Source organism: Canis aureus, chromosome 29 (genome assembly GCF_053574225.1).
Source record: "Canis aureus isolate CA01 chromosome 29, VMU_Caureus_v.1.0, whole genome shotgun sequence".
NCBI lineage: Eukaryota > Metazoa > Chordata > Mammalia > Carnivora > Canidae > Canis > Canis aureus.
In genome coordinates this window covers 31,858,384-31,876,432 of record NC_135639.1, presented here as the reverse complement: position 1 = coordinate 31,876,432, position 18,049 = coordinate 31,858,384, and the positions used below count along the sequence as shown (strand labels likewise).

Sequence of the window (18,049 nt, the reverse complement as noted above, 5' to 3'; positions counted from 1 at the left end):
CAGGGGGTGGGGGTGACTGGGTGAAGGACACTGAGGGGAGCACTTGATGGGATGAGCACTGGGTGTTATTCTATACATTGGCAAATTGAACACCAATAAAATATAAATTTATAAAAAAAAGAAAAGAAATTGAAAAAAAATAAAATTATGTCATATGTTACTCAAGTTACCTATCAATAAAAACTACATTTTGCCTGGTTTAAAAAAAAAAATCCCTCCTCTTATGGGCCTATGGGTTGTCCTTTCTGCTGTTATATTTTCTCTTCTCTTTCTAGACCCAATATAAAATGTAACATGGTCTTTTAGCATCTTCTCTGAGCCTGAAATGGATCTTCTAAGAACTTCTATGACTCTGTTAGGGTAACTTGCATCCTCATTTCATCCCTTTCTTACATTTGCCCTTTCCACATAGTGCATATAAAACAGGGACTCAGGGTGTCAAGGGTGTCTGTGAATAGACCACCATGAAGAACCTGATCATCCTTGTGCAGGTATATATTAATAGACCTAGCACGTACTTACCCATGCAAACCTATTTTCTCCTACAGTATAGAAGACTATACTGTACTTGCTGATGTATGTATATATTTGTACAAAATCTATTATATTGCTATATTCTTTCAGATTAGTGGAACATTTCAAGTAAATATTCCACCAGTTTTGCTTGGATATACTTGGAGTAAGACTTATGTGTCTCCAAAAGAAGATAATAATGGGCAGAATTTAAAAGAATGTATTTTCTTAAATATTTTTGCTACCATTGAACCTCAAATATCATATGTCACCTGTAATCCAGAACTAGACAAGGTAGGTTTTGCATTGAATTGTTTTTATATGGGATCCCTGGGTGGCGCAGCGGTTTGGCGCCTGCCTTTGGCTCAGGGCGCGATCCTGGAGACCCAGGATCGGGTCCCACGTCGGGCTCCCGGTGCATGGAGCCTGCTTCTCCCTCTGCCTGTGTCTCTGCCTCTCTCTCTCTCTCTCTCTCTCTGACTATCGTAAATAAATAAAAATTAAAAAAAAATTAAAAAAAAAAGAATTGTTTTTATGTGTCCTATTAAAGAAATATAAACTGTCTTAAAAACTAGTAATAATAATTTCAAAGCTGGTAAAAATGAACATCAGTTCTTGATATTTTCCTGTGGGAAAAATATAGTACAATGTTGAAATATTTTGAATTTTATTTTAGTTTTCAGATCTAACAGATGTCTTGGAGAGAGCACAGATTTTCAAAAAAACTTGTAAGGCGATGTTTCCCAACCGAAGAATCACAACTACTGTCTTTAATAGTGAAGGGATACAGATCTTAGTAACAAGATATATCAAAGCATTAAATCCACCTCAGCAATTCCTGGATATGTTTCTTCATGATTCTAGTGCCACACTTGTAAGATACGTATTTTGGTAGCTTTGTTGATATATAATTCACATACATAAAATTCACCCATCTAGGGTGTACAATTCAATGGTCTTTAGTGTATTCAGAGTTGTACAACCATCACCATAGTAAATTTTAGAACATTTTCATCACTCTAAATTTATATTCATTTTCATTTGTTTACTGTTTTATATTAACTTTGAGCATAACTTTCTTCCAAAATTGCTTTGCTTTCAAAGACAGTTTCCTGAGAGAGAAATCATTTATGTTGTAGTATGTCCTCCTGAACCCCACATAGGGGAGAATATTTCTTGCAGATTCCCTTCATTCCGGCCCCCTTGGACTAGAGTCACTGTTGCTACAGGAGTTCATGTGACCACACTAGTTTTGTAACATTTCTACCAAACTTTGAAAAATGGCACAGAAAAATTCCTTTGACTTCCAGGCAAAGTTAACAGTTATGTTGCTAAAGGGTTGTGTCCTTCTAAGGATTGCTTCTCACTGTATGTGAGAATAAAGGAAGTAGGTTATATTTTTCCCTGTAAACTGCCAATATAGCACTTCCCACTCCATCCCTATGTGACTTTTTCTTTATGCATATTTATTTACCAGCTGACAAGAAAGACATATACTCAAAATTGAATTTCATATAAAATGAAGATTTATTCACTTGACTCAAAACCTCCTTCCACTTTGAGAAAGGAAAATGTGATATCAGAAATATATCTCCTCTTTGAGAAAAGAATAAGCTTTGCTTAAAGGCCATCCATGAAAAATTGCTTATATCTTTTGTTTATTTGGGTTTGATTGAGTCAATTGGTTCACCTCAGAATATTTATATTATTTGTCCACTATCAAGCTCCCTTAGCTGGACTCTTCAGGATAAAATCAGAAGTTCTAATTTAGGTTGCCTTTTGCTACACTCTGCCTTTCCATCATGAGTTATGAGTTTCTTCCTGCCTGTTTCCTGTCACCCAAAGTCCAAGGAGATAATAATGCTTTAGATTTATTTCAAAGACAATCTTTGTCTTTTTAAAAAATACATATAAATAACTCAGCAACTTTGCTCATGAGGGACTATGAACTATGTTTAATAACTGCAGGAAGTCAGAAACATGACCAATGCAGGAGGTAATTAGTGCACAAATAATGGTTATTATAAATCATTGGAAATGTCAGTAAACTTTCTGTATTGACTCATTATTTATTTGTATCCCTTTCTCATTTCCTACATTAGTCTGAGTCCTTGTCTCCAGCCCTGTAGGGGGAACAGTCCACAGTTGCACCAACATTTTCCTACTTCAACAGCTTGTAACAAGCTTATATTAGTAAAAGTAATTCTGATAGATTTGGAACTTAAAAGCAAATCAAGGGCAGCCCCGATGGCGCAGCGGTTTAGCGCCGCCTGCAGCCCAGGGCATGATCCTGGAGACCCTGCATCGAGTCCCAGGTCAGGCTCTCTGCATGGAGCCTGCTTCTCCCTCTGCCTGTGTCTCTGCCTCTCTCTCTCTCTCTCTGTCTCTATGAATAAATAAATAAAATCTTTAAAAAAAAAAGGCAAATCAAATTTTTGCTATTCTTCAATATTTTTCTTTAAAAAATTTAGCAGTTTTTTAATTTTTTTAATTTAGCAGTTGTAACTTAAAGTATATATGTAATCTATATAATGTATATATGTATACAATATATATAATATATGTAATATATGTAGTATATACCATGTTTAAAAATTTAATAATTTATTACAGTGAAGTGTAATGGTTAACAGGCATGTTCTGGAGTCCAACTAATTTGGGCTTCTTCCTGCAAGACTCCATACATTGTGTTGGCTCTGTGACCTGGGCAAATTATCTTAGCACTCTATGCTATTTCCTCTTCTGGAAAATAATAATAATAATAATAATAATAATAATATGTATTTCATGGGCTTGTGGGATACATTTAATGTGATGGTATTGCATGTAAAACACTGTGCTTGGTGATGGATATATATATATATAGTATACACTTAATAAATGTATGTTAATATTATTTTAGGACCTCATTGCTCGCTTTGTATCTTTGATTCCTATCGTGCCTGATATTCTGGATGAAAATGATGGTTTTGATATATGGATGACATCAGAGGTAACAAATTGTATTTTATATATTTTTAAGATTTATTTATTTGAGAGAGAATGCACGTGTGTGTGAGTGGGGGAAGGGCCAGAGGGAGAGAGTGTCAAGCCGACTCCCAATGAGCATAGAGTGCTCACAACCCATGAGATCAAGACCTGAGTGAAAACCAACAGTTGGATATTTAATCAACTGAGCCACCCAGGTGCCCCATTATGTTTTACAACTAAAATATATAGTACTCTTGCTTTTTTCCTAAAGAAACACTTTTTTTTAAAGAAACACTTTTTAAAAGTATTATGCACTTATGAAATACTTTGTCTTGTGAAATTTGAAAGCATTTGATAATTTAATATATCATTTTTAGCTCTATAACAATCCATAGAGATAATTCTTAAACTGGAACAATTTTATTCAACATTATAAATGGTGGCTTATGAATATTTTAATTCAATGGGAATTCCAGGAGTATGATATTATGACATCCTCCAGAGAGAAATATGGTTTGTCACTATGGAGCTGGACAGATGCTGAGTCTAGGGCAAATATATTCCATTTCTCAGAAGCTTTCCTCAGTCTCTCCACATCTGAATGAAGAGCTTACATAGCAATGTTCTTTTTTAGCACTTGGATTAAAATTCTCTTTAGATCAGTTGCCAAATAGAATACAAGCCCCATGAAATATTTGAGACACATTTATACTAAAAATTTGTAGATTTAATTGGTCACCCTATTTTTTCCCAAAATCCAGCAACTCTAATTAGAGCAGTTTTTTCATTCCACCTTAAATTATATTTAGTTGTTTCTACACCACACTCTGTATATATAACTCTCAAGTTTAATCTCCGAATGAAGAGGTAGTCCTGATTATTTATTTTTATATTTTTATATACATTTAGCAAGCATTCAAGAAATAACTTTTATTTGAAAACTACTAGTATGACAGGAGCCTAAGAGAGGGGCACTTTCCACCTGGAACCAATGGTCCTGGCACTTCTCTAGAATGATTTATTTATTTATTTATTTATTTATTTATTTATTTATTTATTTTTAAAGATTTTATTTATTTATTCATGAGAGACACAGATAGAGAGAGAGAGAGGCAGAGACACAGGCAGAGGAGAAGACTCCATGCAGGAAGCCCAACACGGGACTCGATCCTAGGACTCCAGGATCACACCCTGGGCGGAAGGCAGGCACCAAACTGCTGAGCCACCCAGGGATCCCCTCTAGAATGTTTTAGAGGCTAAAGTTGAGCTGAAATGGATTTAGGGGGGGCACCGGGCTAACTTAATAAGTCAGCTACCCAGTCTCCTGCTATGTGAGAACAAGGGAGACACAAGCATGTGTTTCCAGTGATTCAGTTATTAAAATCTAGTAGAACTCAAAGAGGTGTCATTAACTTTAGACTCTTCTGAGACTTTCAGACCTAACAGAATGTATTCATGGATATTATGATCCTGCAGAACATTGAAAGAGCCTCTAAGATATCTAACAAATAACCATAAAAATAACTATTTGGGTAAATACCTAATACTCCCGAGTCTCCCTCCTGCATACCCCCAATCCAAACAATGCTCCTAACCAAGAGGTTAGTGATTACAAGTGGGATTGATTACAACGGAATTCCTCTTGGCTAATGTCTTCCCACTAACGTGAACTCTTTAGCCATGAGATGCCCATGTTGTATGACTAACTAGACTGCCACAGGACAAGTGATATTTTCTCCTACCTAACACACAGTCTCCTTCAACCACTTAAGAGCTGTATGACCTAAGATAAGGGATTATACAGGGATTTTGAATGGATAGCACATATGCAAGGTATCTGGAATTCAGTATGTTAGTTACCTGTTCTCCCCTGTTCCCTCTTCCTATGACATCCAGTCAGGGGAGCCTCCTTGGCCTGACACTGAATACTACTGGTATTCTGCTCTTCACTCTTCTGTTCACACTTTTTTTTCAAAGGAGCACATTACCATCCTCCCTAATCTCCATTCCTCACCATCACATTCAGCCAGTGTGTAAGGATGTAGCCATATCAGTTTTTAAAACATTGAAATGCTTTCATACTGATTGGTAAATAGTCACTGCCAAGAGCTCCTGGGGTCCCCCCATCCCCCACCTCCCTGGCCACCAAAGCCCTTCCTCTAGGACTATACTGAACGGAAAGGCACAAGTCCTGTCTAAATGTTGCAGCTGCTATTCAATAACAATAGACTATTGCCATATAAACATTTGGGCCCATATATGTAGTTAGATCTTCTTGATTTTTTTAAGGGAAGCCAGAGCTCCCAATTTTAAAAGATATTTCAGGGCCAAGCAAAAAACACACTTATAGACTAGAACTAGATCATAGACTACCAGTCTACCACCTCTGCTATGCTTTCCTCTTTTGCTACAACTGTTTTACTAGGCACCCTATATTTGACTACAGATCTTTCAGTTGAAGAAGTTTCAGTCATTTTCCTGATTGGGCTTCAATTTAGTCCTCTTCCTCTCCTTGAGTTGAGAGCACTCTGCTGGTATAGGACAAACCAAAGGATCCCTTCCTCTAAAAACTATGTGATTTCCTATCAGATGAGGTTTCTTAAAATAACAGTCTGTATGTCTCTGTTTGCCAAAAGCAGTTTAATATTTGTCCTAAATATAAATATCCTATTTTTGTTTTTGTTTTGTTTTGTTTTTATTTATGATAGGCACACAGTGAGAGAGAGAGAGGCAGAGACACAGGCAGAGGGAGAAGCAGGCTCCATGCACCGGGAGCCCGATGTGGGATTTGATCCCGGGTCTCCAGGATCGTGCCCTGGGCCAAAGGCAGGCACCAAACCGCTGCGCCACCCAGGGATCCCTAAATATCCTATTTTTGGATGATGAACTATTTGGTCACTTACACAGTATCCACATTAATTGTCCCATAGTAAAGGTGATCCCTATAGTCCAAGTTAGTGTTCTCCACAGTGTTTTCTCAAGCAGAAGGTACCAGAGCTTTCAGCTTTTCAGTCAGTCATCCTAGCAACCTGGCAAAAATATGTGTATTTGAAGCTGGGAAGAGTAGAGGGGCTCTCAATCTATTGGATGCTTATATTATTGATCTTTCTCTTCTTTTTCTTTTGGCCTTGTTCCTTTTGCTTTGCCTCAGCGCTGTATCAGTCTGGCTATTGGAAATAAGGAAGAGCATGCCATACTACTCTGTAATTTCTTTCTGTATTTTGGAAAGAAGGCTTTGGTCCTCCTGGGGACCTCAATGTTGGAAGTAAGTGCTGGAGTTAATATTTAAATAGTGTAAACAAAACTAATCAGCCTTCAGCTGCAAGTTTAAAAGACATCAACCCTGGTTTTCCATCTTTTCACAAGCTAATTGAGGAATTTCATGGGCAACCAGTTATTTAGTTAAGAGGATAATGATGGCTCATCAAAATGATCACAATGTAAAGAAAGGCTTTACTTTTGTCTGTAAAACTGTACTAATGATAGTGCTTCTTCATGGGGTTAAGAAGATATTAAGTTACATTGTGCATATGTGACACTGAGAACAGTAGCTTGGTTCATGGTGCCATTTCAATAAATTTCACTTCAGTAAACGGTGGTAGTGGTGGTGATGTAGTAATAGTTATAGTAGTGGTTGTAGAGGTTGGTAACCATCATCACCACCATCAATCATCTCTACCTTTCTAATACTATATTTAAAAATCCTTAAGAAATACTTCTCCCTATTCTTCCTTGCTCAGTTTTAGTCATACAAGATGTGGGCCTGAAATTTGTTTACCTACCCAAAATTTTTGCAACTTAATTATATGCTCCTACATCCATACTTCCAGAATGCTATCTTCTTTTGGACTGTTCCTATTTCTACCACAAATATCTTGATAAGGCTAAAGATTTCCAGTCTGTTTTTAGGCTTTCTGTTATTATCACTTATTTCTCTATATTTCCTTGGCATGGCTTATTATTTTTGTCACATTTGCAAGCTAAAAGCCTGTGGTTAATTCCCAGCCCCCCCCCCATACACACACACACACACACACACACACACACACACACACACACGGGCGCACGCACGCACAAGAAATTCTCCTGTGTAGTTTTTTTTTTTTTTTTTTCCTGTGTAGTTTTAAGTGTCACTAGATGGCAGTAAACGGTCGATGGTATTTCAACAAACATTTGCACTTTGGTTGCTCTGGCTGAGGTGAAACCTCTTCTTTACTGTAAAGATGAGCACAGTGATAAAGAACAAGAGCTTTGAAGAGTCCAGGCTACATGGCACGATGTTAAAATTTGTTTTTGAGAGTTGGTCAAAGAGGGATTTAAACCCAGCAGTACCATTTACTAACTGTGTGATCTCAGCTTGTTTACTTCCCTGAGGTTCAGGTATCTTCTCCTTAAATGGGACTAATGCCATTTATCATTCTGCTAGACAAGCCCCTCCACCTCTTGACTCTATCTGAAAGATGGCCATAAAGATTACCCCCACCTCAAAGAATTTAGAGTGAATGCAAATGAAAAATTTAGTGTGAATGCTGAGCATGGTACCTGGTGCACATAAATTCCCAAAAAATATTCAATAGTCTTTGTTATTATTATTACCTGAAATTGTTATTCTTTTCTAAGAAAACTTTGCACTTAAAAAGGTATATTCAGAACCGAATAATAACATAATGACTACTTTTATTCCTCAGATGGTTTCCTGTATACTTTCTCTCTAGCCTCTCATTCCAGATCTTGTTCTCAAAATTAACTTAACAGCTTTTTAACTTCACTTGGCTTTTTTTCAGGGCATTAGGCAAGTGTCTACTTCCTAACTCTGTGTGGTGTTCCCCTTTAGTCCCCAAGTATATTCCACTCAAAGCAGGGCTAGTCCATATAGTACCTTGTGTGAATTAGACCAAAGTATCCCTGCCTCAAAACACTTTAGAGCTAACTGTTGGGAAATTATCACAGTATATTGATTTTTCTAGATCAACATGCTTTATTGCAGTGAGGGCACACCCTACAGGGCTGTACATGGCTACACCAGCTCAAAAGTTCTCTTATTTGAATCTTCATGCTGGTCTGGGCTTGAGGATTTCTGGAGCTTTGGGGTTTTTTTGCTTTTCAAAAAGAATTTGAAGACCCTAAGAAAAGACTTTTATAAATCAAAGATATCACATGCTTACATTATAGTTCCACATGCAAAAATGAGTTAAATCAACCACCCACCAAACATGACTTTAACTCTTTTTCCTCACACAGGGGCAAGTGGCTTATGTATTAACTCAAGAAACTAATGAATATTTGCTTTGGAATCCATTAACTGGGCAATGTCATAAGCAGTTTGACCCATTTTGTCCTTTACAAAGTGTAGACTGTTTGTTTGATGATGGAAATGTAAGTATATGGGGGGAAAATCTTATTTTGAGTTATCTCATCAAGAGTCAGTGGCAGTGGTCCTCTACCCTGGCTCTGCAATAGAAATGTATGGAAAACTTTGAAGAAACTACAAATGTTAAATTAGAATCCCTGGGATATGGGGTCAGGTAAATCTTTTATCCCTAAAGTTCCTCAAGTGATTCTGTAGTGCCTCCAAGGTTGAGAACCAGTTATCAGTGTAATGTTAACATACCCCTAGAATCCCTTTACCTCCTACCTCAGAACTTCCTTTGGAAAAAAAAAAAAAAAAAGAACCTCCTTTGACCTCCACCACTTCATTGGGCAATAGAACTGTAAAATTTTGCTCCATCCTAAACAGGTAACAGCTTTGTGCTCCCATGTGCCTATACTGATTTTATGGTAATGTTTTAATAGGTCTGGTTTAATATTCAACAAAATAATACACCAATGGCTGTACATTTCGACTATTTGAAGGAAAGTTTCTGGAAACAATTGCTTCCAAAAAATTTCCAAGGGACAAAACCACATACCATACAGGTAAATTCCAGGAGTGCTGTATTTTACCACTGGTTCTAATCTTTACCAGTCGTGCCAGCTCTTGTTATGTTTATATAGCTGATTGTGTATTGATTTACCTGGCAATTTAATAAAATATAGTTTTCTCTGCCATCCATCCTGAGTTTGGGCTACTCTGGTCATACTCCTCTATTTGCAAAAAGGAAGAATTAAGAATGTATCATCTTAAATGTGAATTTAGATTTTAAAATAAAAATTTTTATTATTTATTCTAAAACTGAAAATATAATGTTAAGATGGTGTGGTAAGTTTACTTTGACCTAGCCCTTCTGTTCCACATCCATGGCAATGATAAAATATAAAAATTGAAAAATAGAAAGTTTATTTGAGCTCCAAACCATGACAATTGTCTCATGGAATAGAAACAGGACAGAAATACTAGCAGTGAATAGGGCTGAACAAGTGACGGAAGTAGGGTCTGAAAATGGTTCATGAAATCCAGGGAACCAGAATCAGTCACTTTTTGAAGCCAGGTGTTGTGATGGGGCTCCCTACTTCACTACTCTTGAAAGAAGATGGGGAAGAAAAGCTACAGACTCACTCCCTGGGGCATAGGAGGCAAGAGGTGGAAGCACAGACCTGAAGTCAAGAACCATGGAACAACGACCAGACGGCTCAGCCAGTGGATCTGGATGTATTCAGTGTTACTTTGTGAGGGCACTCCAAATTTCACTTCAGTGGCTGTTTCTGCATTAGGGCCATGGTATGGCAGGGTGCGGGCTATTGCAAAATCCATAGACTAACAGCTGCGAGCCCCGAGAAAGTGAGAGAAAAAAATAGAGAAATAGGCAGAAAACAATTCATAGAAGTAGAAATTTGAATGCTCAATCTCACAATCAGAGAAATACAATTTAAAACAATAAAACACTAGTTTGCATGTATAACACTGACAAAAAATTTTTAAGAGTGATCATACCACGTGTTGGCAAAGAAGCAGAGAAATGGTGGGAGGATAAATGGCTATAAATATTTTAGAAAACAGTATGATGATATCTGATAAAATTGAAGATGCTCGTTTTGATCCACCAATTCAGCTTCTAAGTATATACCATACAGGAACATGCCAGAAAGACAAGTACAGCAATGTTCATTATAGAATTGCAAGAAAGAAAGAAAGAAAGAAAGAAAGAAAGAAAGAAAGAAAGAAAGAAAGAAAGAAAGAAAGAAAGAAAGAAAAAAGAAAGAAAGAAAGAAAGAAAGAAAGAAAGAAAGAAAGAAAGAAAGAAAGAAAAAATTCATCAACCAGAAAAAGAATATATGAATTATGGAAGTACTCATATAGGCAGTTCCGATGGCCCAGCAGTTTAGCGCCGCCTTCAGCCCAGGGCGTGATCCTGGAGACCCCGGATCAAGTCCCACGTCAGGCTCCCTGCATGGAGCCTGCTTCTCCCTCTGCCTGTGTCTTTGCCTCTCTCTCTGTGTGTCTCTCATGAATAAATAAATAAAATCTTTAAAAAAAAAAAAAAAGGAAGTACTCATACTATGAGATCTTCTATGTAGTAGTTAAAAAAAAAAAAAGAACCAATTTACACTAGTTCTCAACTCGGACTGTATATCCATTACATCAGAACCCCTGAGGGTAGAACTCACACATCTATATTATTTAAGCTCCCCAGGTGGGACACCTGGGTGGCTCAGTGGTTGAGCATCTGCCTTTGGCTCAGGTCTGATCCCAGGGTCCCGGGATCGAGTTCTACATTGGGCTCTCCACGGGGAGCCTGCTTCTCCCTCTGCCTTTGTTTCTGCCTCTCTGTCTGTCTCTCATGAATAAATAAATAAATCTTAAATCTTAAAAAAAAAAAGCTCCCCAGGTGATTCCAGTGTGCAGCTGATGTTGAGAACAACTGTTCTAGAGCCATGCACATCAGCATGAATGAATATTTAAAAAGTAACATTAAGCAAGATAAAGAATATGCGAATGACACATAGAGTACAAAATCATTTATATAGAGTTTGAAAACTATGTGTAGTTTATCTAAATGGAGACACATAGTGATAATGTAAAAGCATTCATAGGAATGATAAACACTAAATTTAGATTAAAGGTTACCTTTGGAGACAGAAAAAAAGGAATGAGGCAAGGGAACAGCATACAAAGTATGTCAAGTCTGTCTGTAATGTTTTACTTTTTTTAATTTTTTTTTTTTACTTTTTTAAAAGATTTTATTTATTTATTCATGAGAGACACAGAGAGAGAGGCAGAGATACAGGCAGAGGGAGAAGCAGGCTCCATGCAGGGAACTCGACATGGGACTCAATCCTGGGTCTGAAGGCAGGCGCTAAACCACTGACCCACCGGGCTGCCCATACTTCTTAAAAAAAAAAATCTAAAATAAATATGGACAGATGTAAATATTAGATATAGCTAAGTGGTAGGTATGTTGAGTGGATGTTCATTACATTATTTGCAATGCTTGTCTGTGTATTTGAGGTATTTCACAATATCAAAAAGAATGCATGGTGGTTTGCAGGGAAGGGATCAAACAGTACCAAACTGTATAAAGAATGTCTCTCCCCTTCAACATCTTTTTCCCACTCTAAGAAATAACCACTTTTAGTAGTAACTTGTGTGTCCTTCTAAACATCCTCCACATGATGCAAGCGTGTATATATATATCCTGTTTGTAAAGTCATTTTTTTAAATTTTTAAAATTTATTTATGATAGTCACACAGAGAAGAGAGAGGCAGAGACATAGGCAGAGGGAGAAGCAGGCTCCATGCACCAGGAGCCCGACATGGGATTCGATCCTGGGTCTCCAGGATCACACCCTGGGCCAAAGGCAGGCGCTAAACAGCTACGCCACCCAAGGATCCCTGTAAAGTCATTTTAAAGGAGAAATGAAACGTGCTCATCTCTCTTGAGCAAACACTTGCAGCATCCACAGGCCAAGCCTTGCTTGTCCCCTCCCAGAGTTGTGACTGATGCATTGCTGCCTCCTAGGGGGGAGAATGGTATATTTAGAGATGAGGTTTTTTTGTTTACTATTAATCACTCTATTAGGGGTTTAGTGAACGTTCCTTGTATGCCTGCTATGAGCCAGTGCTACATCAGGCATCAGTACTACAAGGAAAAGACATGTCTCAGTATTCCCGAGACTTGTGTTCTTAAGAGGGAAGGAAGTAAGTGAGCGATTGCAGGACAGAATGGTAAATGTGATTACAGAAGAAATGTGTGTGCTTTGGGAGCATGCAGCAGGAGGACCTGAGGGGAAGGACAGTTACTGGGGTTACTGGAGCTTTTCGGGGGGAAAAAAGGATGATAGGCAAAGTGAAGGCGGTGAGCAGGAGCTGGCCTGGAGGGCGATCATGGTAGAGAACAGTGCCAGCAGAGAGAGGACACAGCAGGCAGGCAGACCTGCGGCAGAAGGAGGGATCTGTGGAGCTGTGGGAAGGCCAGCTTGGCTGCTGCCAGGGAGCAAACAAGACAAGCTCAGAGGTGAGCAGAGTCCTGCTAAGGATGTGGCCCTTTGTCCTCAGGGCAGTCAGAAGCCAACAGCATGAAGGCCAGGGCTGCCACGATCAAAATTGTAGTTTTTATAAAGCCACTCTGCCTGAGTATGAAAACTAAACCTTTTCCCAAATTGAATCTATAAATATAAAACTCAGAACTGCATTCGACTTGTATCTACTACTGATTTATTTCCTGTGGGTTAATGGTTCTCGATCTTCTGTCTTGCCACAAACACACCCAAGTAAACTGCTATCTGTAGTGAATAGTGTTGTGTTTTTTTTTTATCACAATTGCAAACACAAATTTGAGTGTGTAAGATGAACATCTGGGTACTCGGAGATGAAGTTAAAAGGGAAATCTTCTTGAAGTTTTAAAAGATATGAATTCCCTTCTAGAAGGGGCCTTTGCCAAAAAAGGAAAGGGAGACTAACACCTCATAAATTTATCGAGTTAACATAACCCAGGTCTCTCTTTTGGGCCTGAAGGTGGCCTAACTAATCCTTACCTGCTGGAGGGAGGAGGTGGGGAGAAGCAGGGAGGCACTGGAGGACTGGACAGTGGTTGGTGACAGCCATCAAGGCATTGGGTTTGCCCATCCTGTCTGGGATAGCTGGTGGTCCTATAAGGTGACAGTGGAGTTCATTGTTCCCTTCTTCCTGTGTCTCTCATCTCCTGCTCAGATGTGTTGTGGGGAAATCCCTGTGCCCGGGACTCTTCTCACATCTGTCTAGGGCAGGCACCAGAACCCTGTTGGCTTTGCTGAAACATGGAGTGTTCAGCTTCGCCCCCTGAATTTCTGATTCAGTGGGTCCCAGTGGGGGCTAACAAGTTCCCAGGTGTAAGGCTGCTGGGCCAGGGGGCCACATTTTGAAACCACTGGCTTTAGATCATCATGTGACAGACTGAATCTTCTCAATCACTCCTGAAATATTCTAGCACCTAGAGGTCTAAGAACTGTTGCCTGCTTTTTGCACGACCCTCATGTCCCTGTCTCTACAGCTGTCTCTATTTCTCAATTCAGGAATGCCTAAAGTAAAAATGTTTAAACTCAGTTCCTCCTTCTTGTCCATGTGAGCCCTGGGAGATAGGGCAGGGAGGGCTGGTTTGGGTGGTAGACTTAAGGAGTCCTCTTTCCACATAGCAATCCTGCAGGGCAGGGAAGGGAACGTGGGAGAACATGGTAGGGCATGGCTCTCTGCTGTTTTTACAGTGCCTGGAGCAAAGGCTTGGAGATAGGGGAGATTGAAATGGACACACACACACAAAGACCTGGCTCCTGCCAACTGAGAAAAAAGGATATTCAATCAAAGAAGGAAGATGATAAACCATGTTGAAAGAGTAGTAGTAACAATAATACCTGATTTTATTGAACAATATGTGCCGGTTTTGTTGTATTATTTTATTTCAAAATCTTCACAAGACCTAGGGAAGTGAGTACTATCATTGTCCCTCTTTTAAAGATGTGGTAACAGAGACTCAGAGAGATTAAATAACTTCACCAAGACCCCAGTTAATAAGTGGAAGGAACTAGAGCAGCTGCCAAAGACTATCTGGAATAATTAATAAGCATGTCAAGTGCTTCTTTGAATTAATGGATGTGGGCAGCAGATCTATCTTTACCCAGGAAAAACACCCTTGTAAATCCATTCCTCGCCCCATGCTCTGGTAAAGTAGTGTGAAAAAGCACTGTGATCTATATTTTACCTTTGTGCTTCTGTGGTGGAGGGATTTTGTCACGTGAAAGTGGTTTGGGTTCCCCTCATTATAATTAGCACTCCAGGGGTGACTGTGATGTAAAGGTGGTCTCCCTAGAAGCCTTTCTAACTTTCAATTACCTATATATTTCAGCCTGAAGAAATAATTTATTGTGAGACTAGTAAAAGCATGATAGAAGATCTAAAGAACAGGTACAACATTTATTTATATGTTACGATTGCTATGTTTCTCCCCAAATCTTTCATCCCCCTTTCAACCTTTCAGTCCTCTACCCCAGTCTGTCAAAATAACTATTCCATTCAGCAATAGTAGCATGAAATGGAGTTTTTTAAAAAAAGATTTTATTTATTTATTCATGGGAGACACACACAGAGAGGCAGAGACACAGGCAGAAGGAGAATCTGGCAGGGAGCCCAGTGGGGGACTCGATCCCAGTACTCCGGGATCACGCCCTGAACCAAAGGCAGATGTTCAACCACTGAGCCACTCAAGTGCCCCAGAAATGGAATTTACAGTAGTTTGTTCCACTGAGTCATCTGTCTTTTGGTATGTGCATCAAAAAGCAGCCCTTCTACCTTTCCAGAACACTTCTTAAAAAGACCATCTAAGTAAAAAAATGATCGCCTCTGGGAACATTGTGGGGCTGCTATTGGGAAGTTCTTGATACAGACTCCTGTTGATGTTATAGTAATAATAATGTGGTAGTTAATACTTCTGGAAAGGACATGAAGGTAAATGGCCCACCACTTGGAGTATGGGAAAAACATCCAAATCTGGTGGTAATGTGAATACTGTCCTATCCCCAGCCCCGGCACTGCCTCCTTCCCTACACACACACACACACACACACACACACACACACACACACGTAGCCTAAGGACTTATTCCGTCAAGCTGAACAAGTTTATCAAAGCCACAAATTTTGCAGCAGGCCTTACTCCTACAGCAAATGTGTCAGAAGCTTCTAGATCTTACTGCCTCCAGTGACTCATGCTGACATAGTAGGCTGCCATATAAGCCGCTGCCCACTGATCAAAACAAAGCATGACAAAAATAATTTTGCTACTCCCTTCCCTCATGAGCACACAACTCCCACTTCTTATTGCCTTCCTTTTTCCCCAATTCTTAACAAAAAAGGAAGAAATGCAGTTGAGAAACGATTGCCAACTTCTGGTTTTTATCAGAATCACTTCTGGAACTGTTTAAAAATACAGATGCCAGGGTCCCAGACCAGACCTGCTTAATCGACATCCGGAGGTAAAATACGTTGCTAAAGCCTGACAGGCGATCTTGATGCTTAGCCCCTACTGAGGCTGCAAACTCCAAACTGCTCAGTGACGCTACAGACTCAGCCATGAGGAGACTGCCAGTGGCTTTTGTTTTTAAAGCACACACGGATTCTGTGCAGAGATGAGGCTTCCCAAGTGGGCCCCATCAACAAACCTGCCCTGTCCCTGGAATAGTCGACCAGCAGGTATTATTCTAGGGGCTGAATACACAGGCACAAATCCTTGCCCTTGCGGAGGGTACATTCTAGTAAGGTAACCTGATCATCATACTTATCAGTCCGTGCCTTGTTTCCTTCCAACTCTGCCTGCTGAATCAGCCAGACCAGATATCTAAACTTTTGTAAATGCAGTTTCTTGGAAACACCATGTTTTATGACAGGGGAGGGTCCTGGAGAATGGGGATGTCAGTCCAGTGATCAGACAGGTAGGCAGCTGCCTACACACAGGTACCTGGAAAAGAGCTCTGCCCTTGAGATCTCATTCTTGGCTACCCCAGGAAGCTTCTTGCTTTCCCAAGCCAAGCAAGAGCTTGCTTCTCCCCAAGTTAAGTAATATGAACGACGGCAGATATCCTTAGCCATAGAGGTCTGGCTCATCCTAAAGCAAAAACAATGTAATTCTCATACTTGAGTAAAGTGACAAAACTCTTATCACATTTATGAAACGGGTTGTAATTTGTCATAAACTAATCTTTGCATTGTTACGTTAGGATTGAAAGGACTCTGAAACGTAAAATGATGGAATGGCGACCTAAACAGCCGACACGTTGGAATCGACAATGTACTTATATTTTGCGAAAAATTCTTCCTACACTAGAACTTGGCACTGGAAGCTTTGTATCATCTGAAGAAGAGAGTGAATTTGAAAGACTGCTACAACTTTATTGGGTGTGTATATGATTTAGTGCATTAATGGCATTTGTTTTATCTACGTTGTTCATTACTTGGGAATAGTAACCTCAAATATCCCTCAAGTGCTTTTTATCTTGATCCTAGATAATAGATGATATGGCATTAAAATACATTTATTTATAGAATAAGAAATTTCAAGTATACCAAACAACTATTACCATGACCACAATGTATGACATTTTCTTGGAATCAGTCATATTGATGATTGTGGTATATTACATAAACCACAACCTTTGGAAAGAGATGACCAAAAGGAAATCACCTGCAACTAAGAAATTGAAAGATGATCCCTCGGTGGTAGTAATAGAACAGATTCCCTCTCACTGGTTCTGAGCCAGAGGACTCCAGGCAAGCATTAATATCTTTTATAATATCCAAATATATGTACCCAGCCTGGACTTCTCTCCTCTCTTATATATTTACCAATGCATTTAACATCATCCCGGATGGTTAAAAGGCATCTCAAACTCAACAAGTTCATAACCAAACATGGTGGGCATTTGGTATATTGCTAGGGTCCTCTCCTCTTTTTTTTCCCCTACCTACCCCCAATTCTGAGCATTCTCTCACTGACTCTTCCCTAAGAACTGGTCCAATGAGGTTTTGAAAGCCCCAGTCTCCCAAGAGTGAGTTTCTTTCCCCCTCTATCATCCCAAACACTAGGGGATATCTCCTAGGGAAACCCTTTGAGAGAAGAAAGGAAGGAATCTGTTGGTGTTGAGTACTTAGACTGTCAGGGAAGGATCTGCAAGTGCTATTTATTCATGAAGAGGGAGGAAGTTGGTTTTTTTGCATTAAAAAAATAGAATTAGGGGTAAACAGATAAGCAAAGCAATATAAGCCAAGGTTTAAAACTTGGAGTTTCTTTGTAAAATTATGTTTAATAACACATAATCAGGGACATCTGGGTGGCTCAGTGGTTGAGCTTCTTGCATTTGGCTCAGGTCGTGATCTCAGAGTCCTGGGATCCATTCTCACACTGGGCTCACCATAGGGAGCCTGCTTCTCCCTCTGCCTATGTCTCTGCCTCTCTGTGTGTCTCTCATGAATAAATAAATAAAATATTTTTTAAAATAATAACACACAATCATAAACCTGAGCTGAATCATGTGGCTTGGATTCAAACTCTGGTTCAACCACTTGCTAGCTTTGATCAAGTTACCTAACTTCTCTCTACTTTCCACCCATTGGGCAAGATAAACAGGAATAAAAATCATTATCCGGTTTGTGGTTATGGTGAGGA

At 39.3% G+C, this 18,049-nt stretch overlaps 1 protein-coding gene across 47 annotated transcripts in view; it reads left to right on the top strand.

The window, feature by feature from the left end:
- The window catches only part of CC2D2B (coiled-coil and C2 domain containing 2B), a 110,433-nt gene that overhangs the window by 88,959 nt on the left and 3,425 nt on the right, over window positions 1-18,049 (top strand). For 36 of the 47 annotated variants that reach the window (XR_013368164.1, XM_077878195.1, XM_077878222.1 and 33 more), the window contains 8 exons: window positions 625-807; window positions 1,190-1,387; window positions 3,416-3,505; window positions 6,635-6,748; window positions 8,725-8,859; window positions 9,277-9,399; window positions 14,739-14,797; window positions 16,605-16,782. Coding sequence is in view for 42 of the 47 variants with exons in the window: in XM_077878195.1 (XP_077734321.1) it covers window positions 625-807; window positions 1,190-1,387; window positions 3,416-3,505; window positions 6,635-6,748; window positions 8,725-8,859; window positions 9,277-9,399; window positions 14,739-14,797; window positions 16,605-16,782 (1,080 nt within the window). In the remaining 5 variants the exon portion in view is untranslated. Of the gene's footprint in view, window positions 1-624; window positions 808-1,189; window positions 1,388-3,415; window positions 3,506-6,634; window positions 6,749-8,724; window positions 8,860-9,276; window positions 9,400-14,350; window positions 14,555-14,738; window positions 14,798-15,743; window positions 15,864-16,604; window positions 16,783-18,049 lie in introns of those variants that run through there. The other 11 variants (XR_013368165.1, XM_077878203.1, XM_077878200.1 and 8 more) reach the window with 11 other exon arrangements.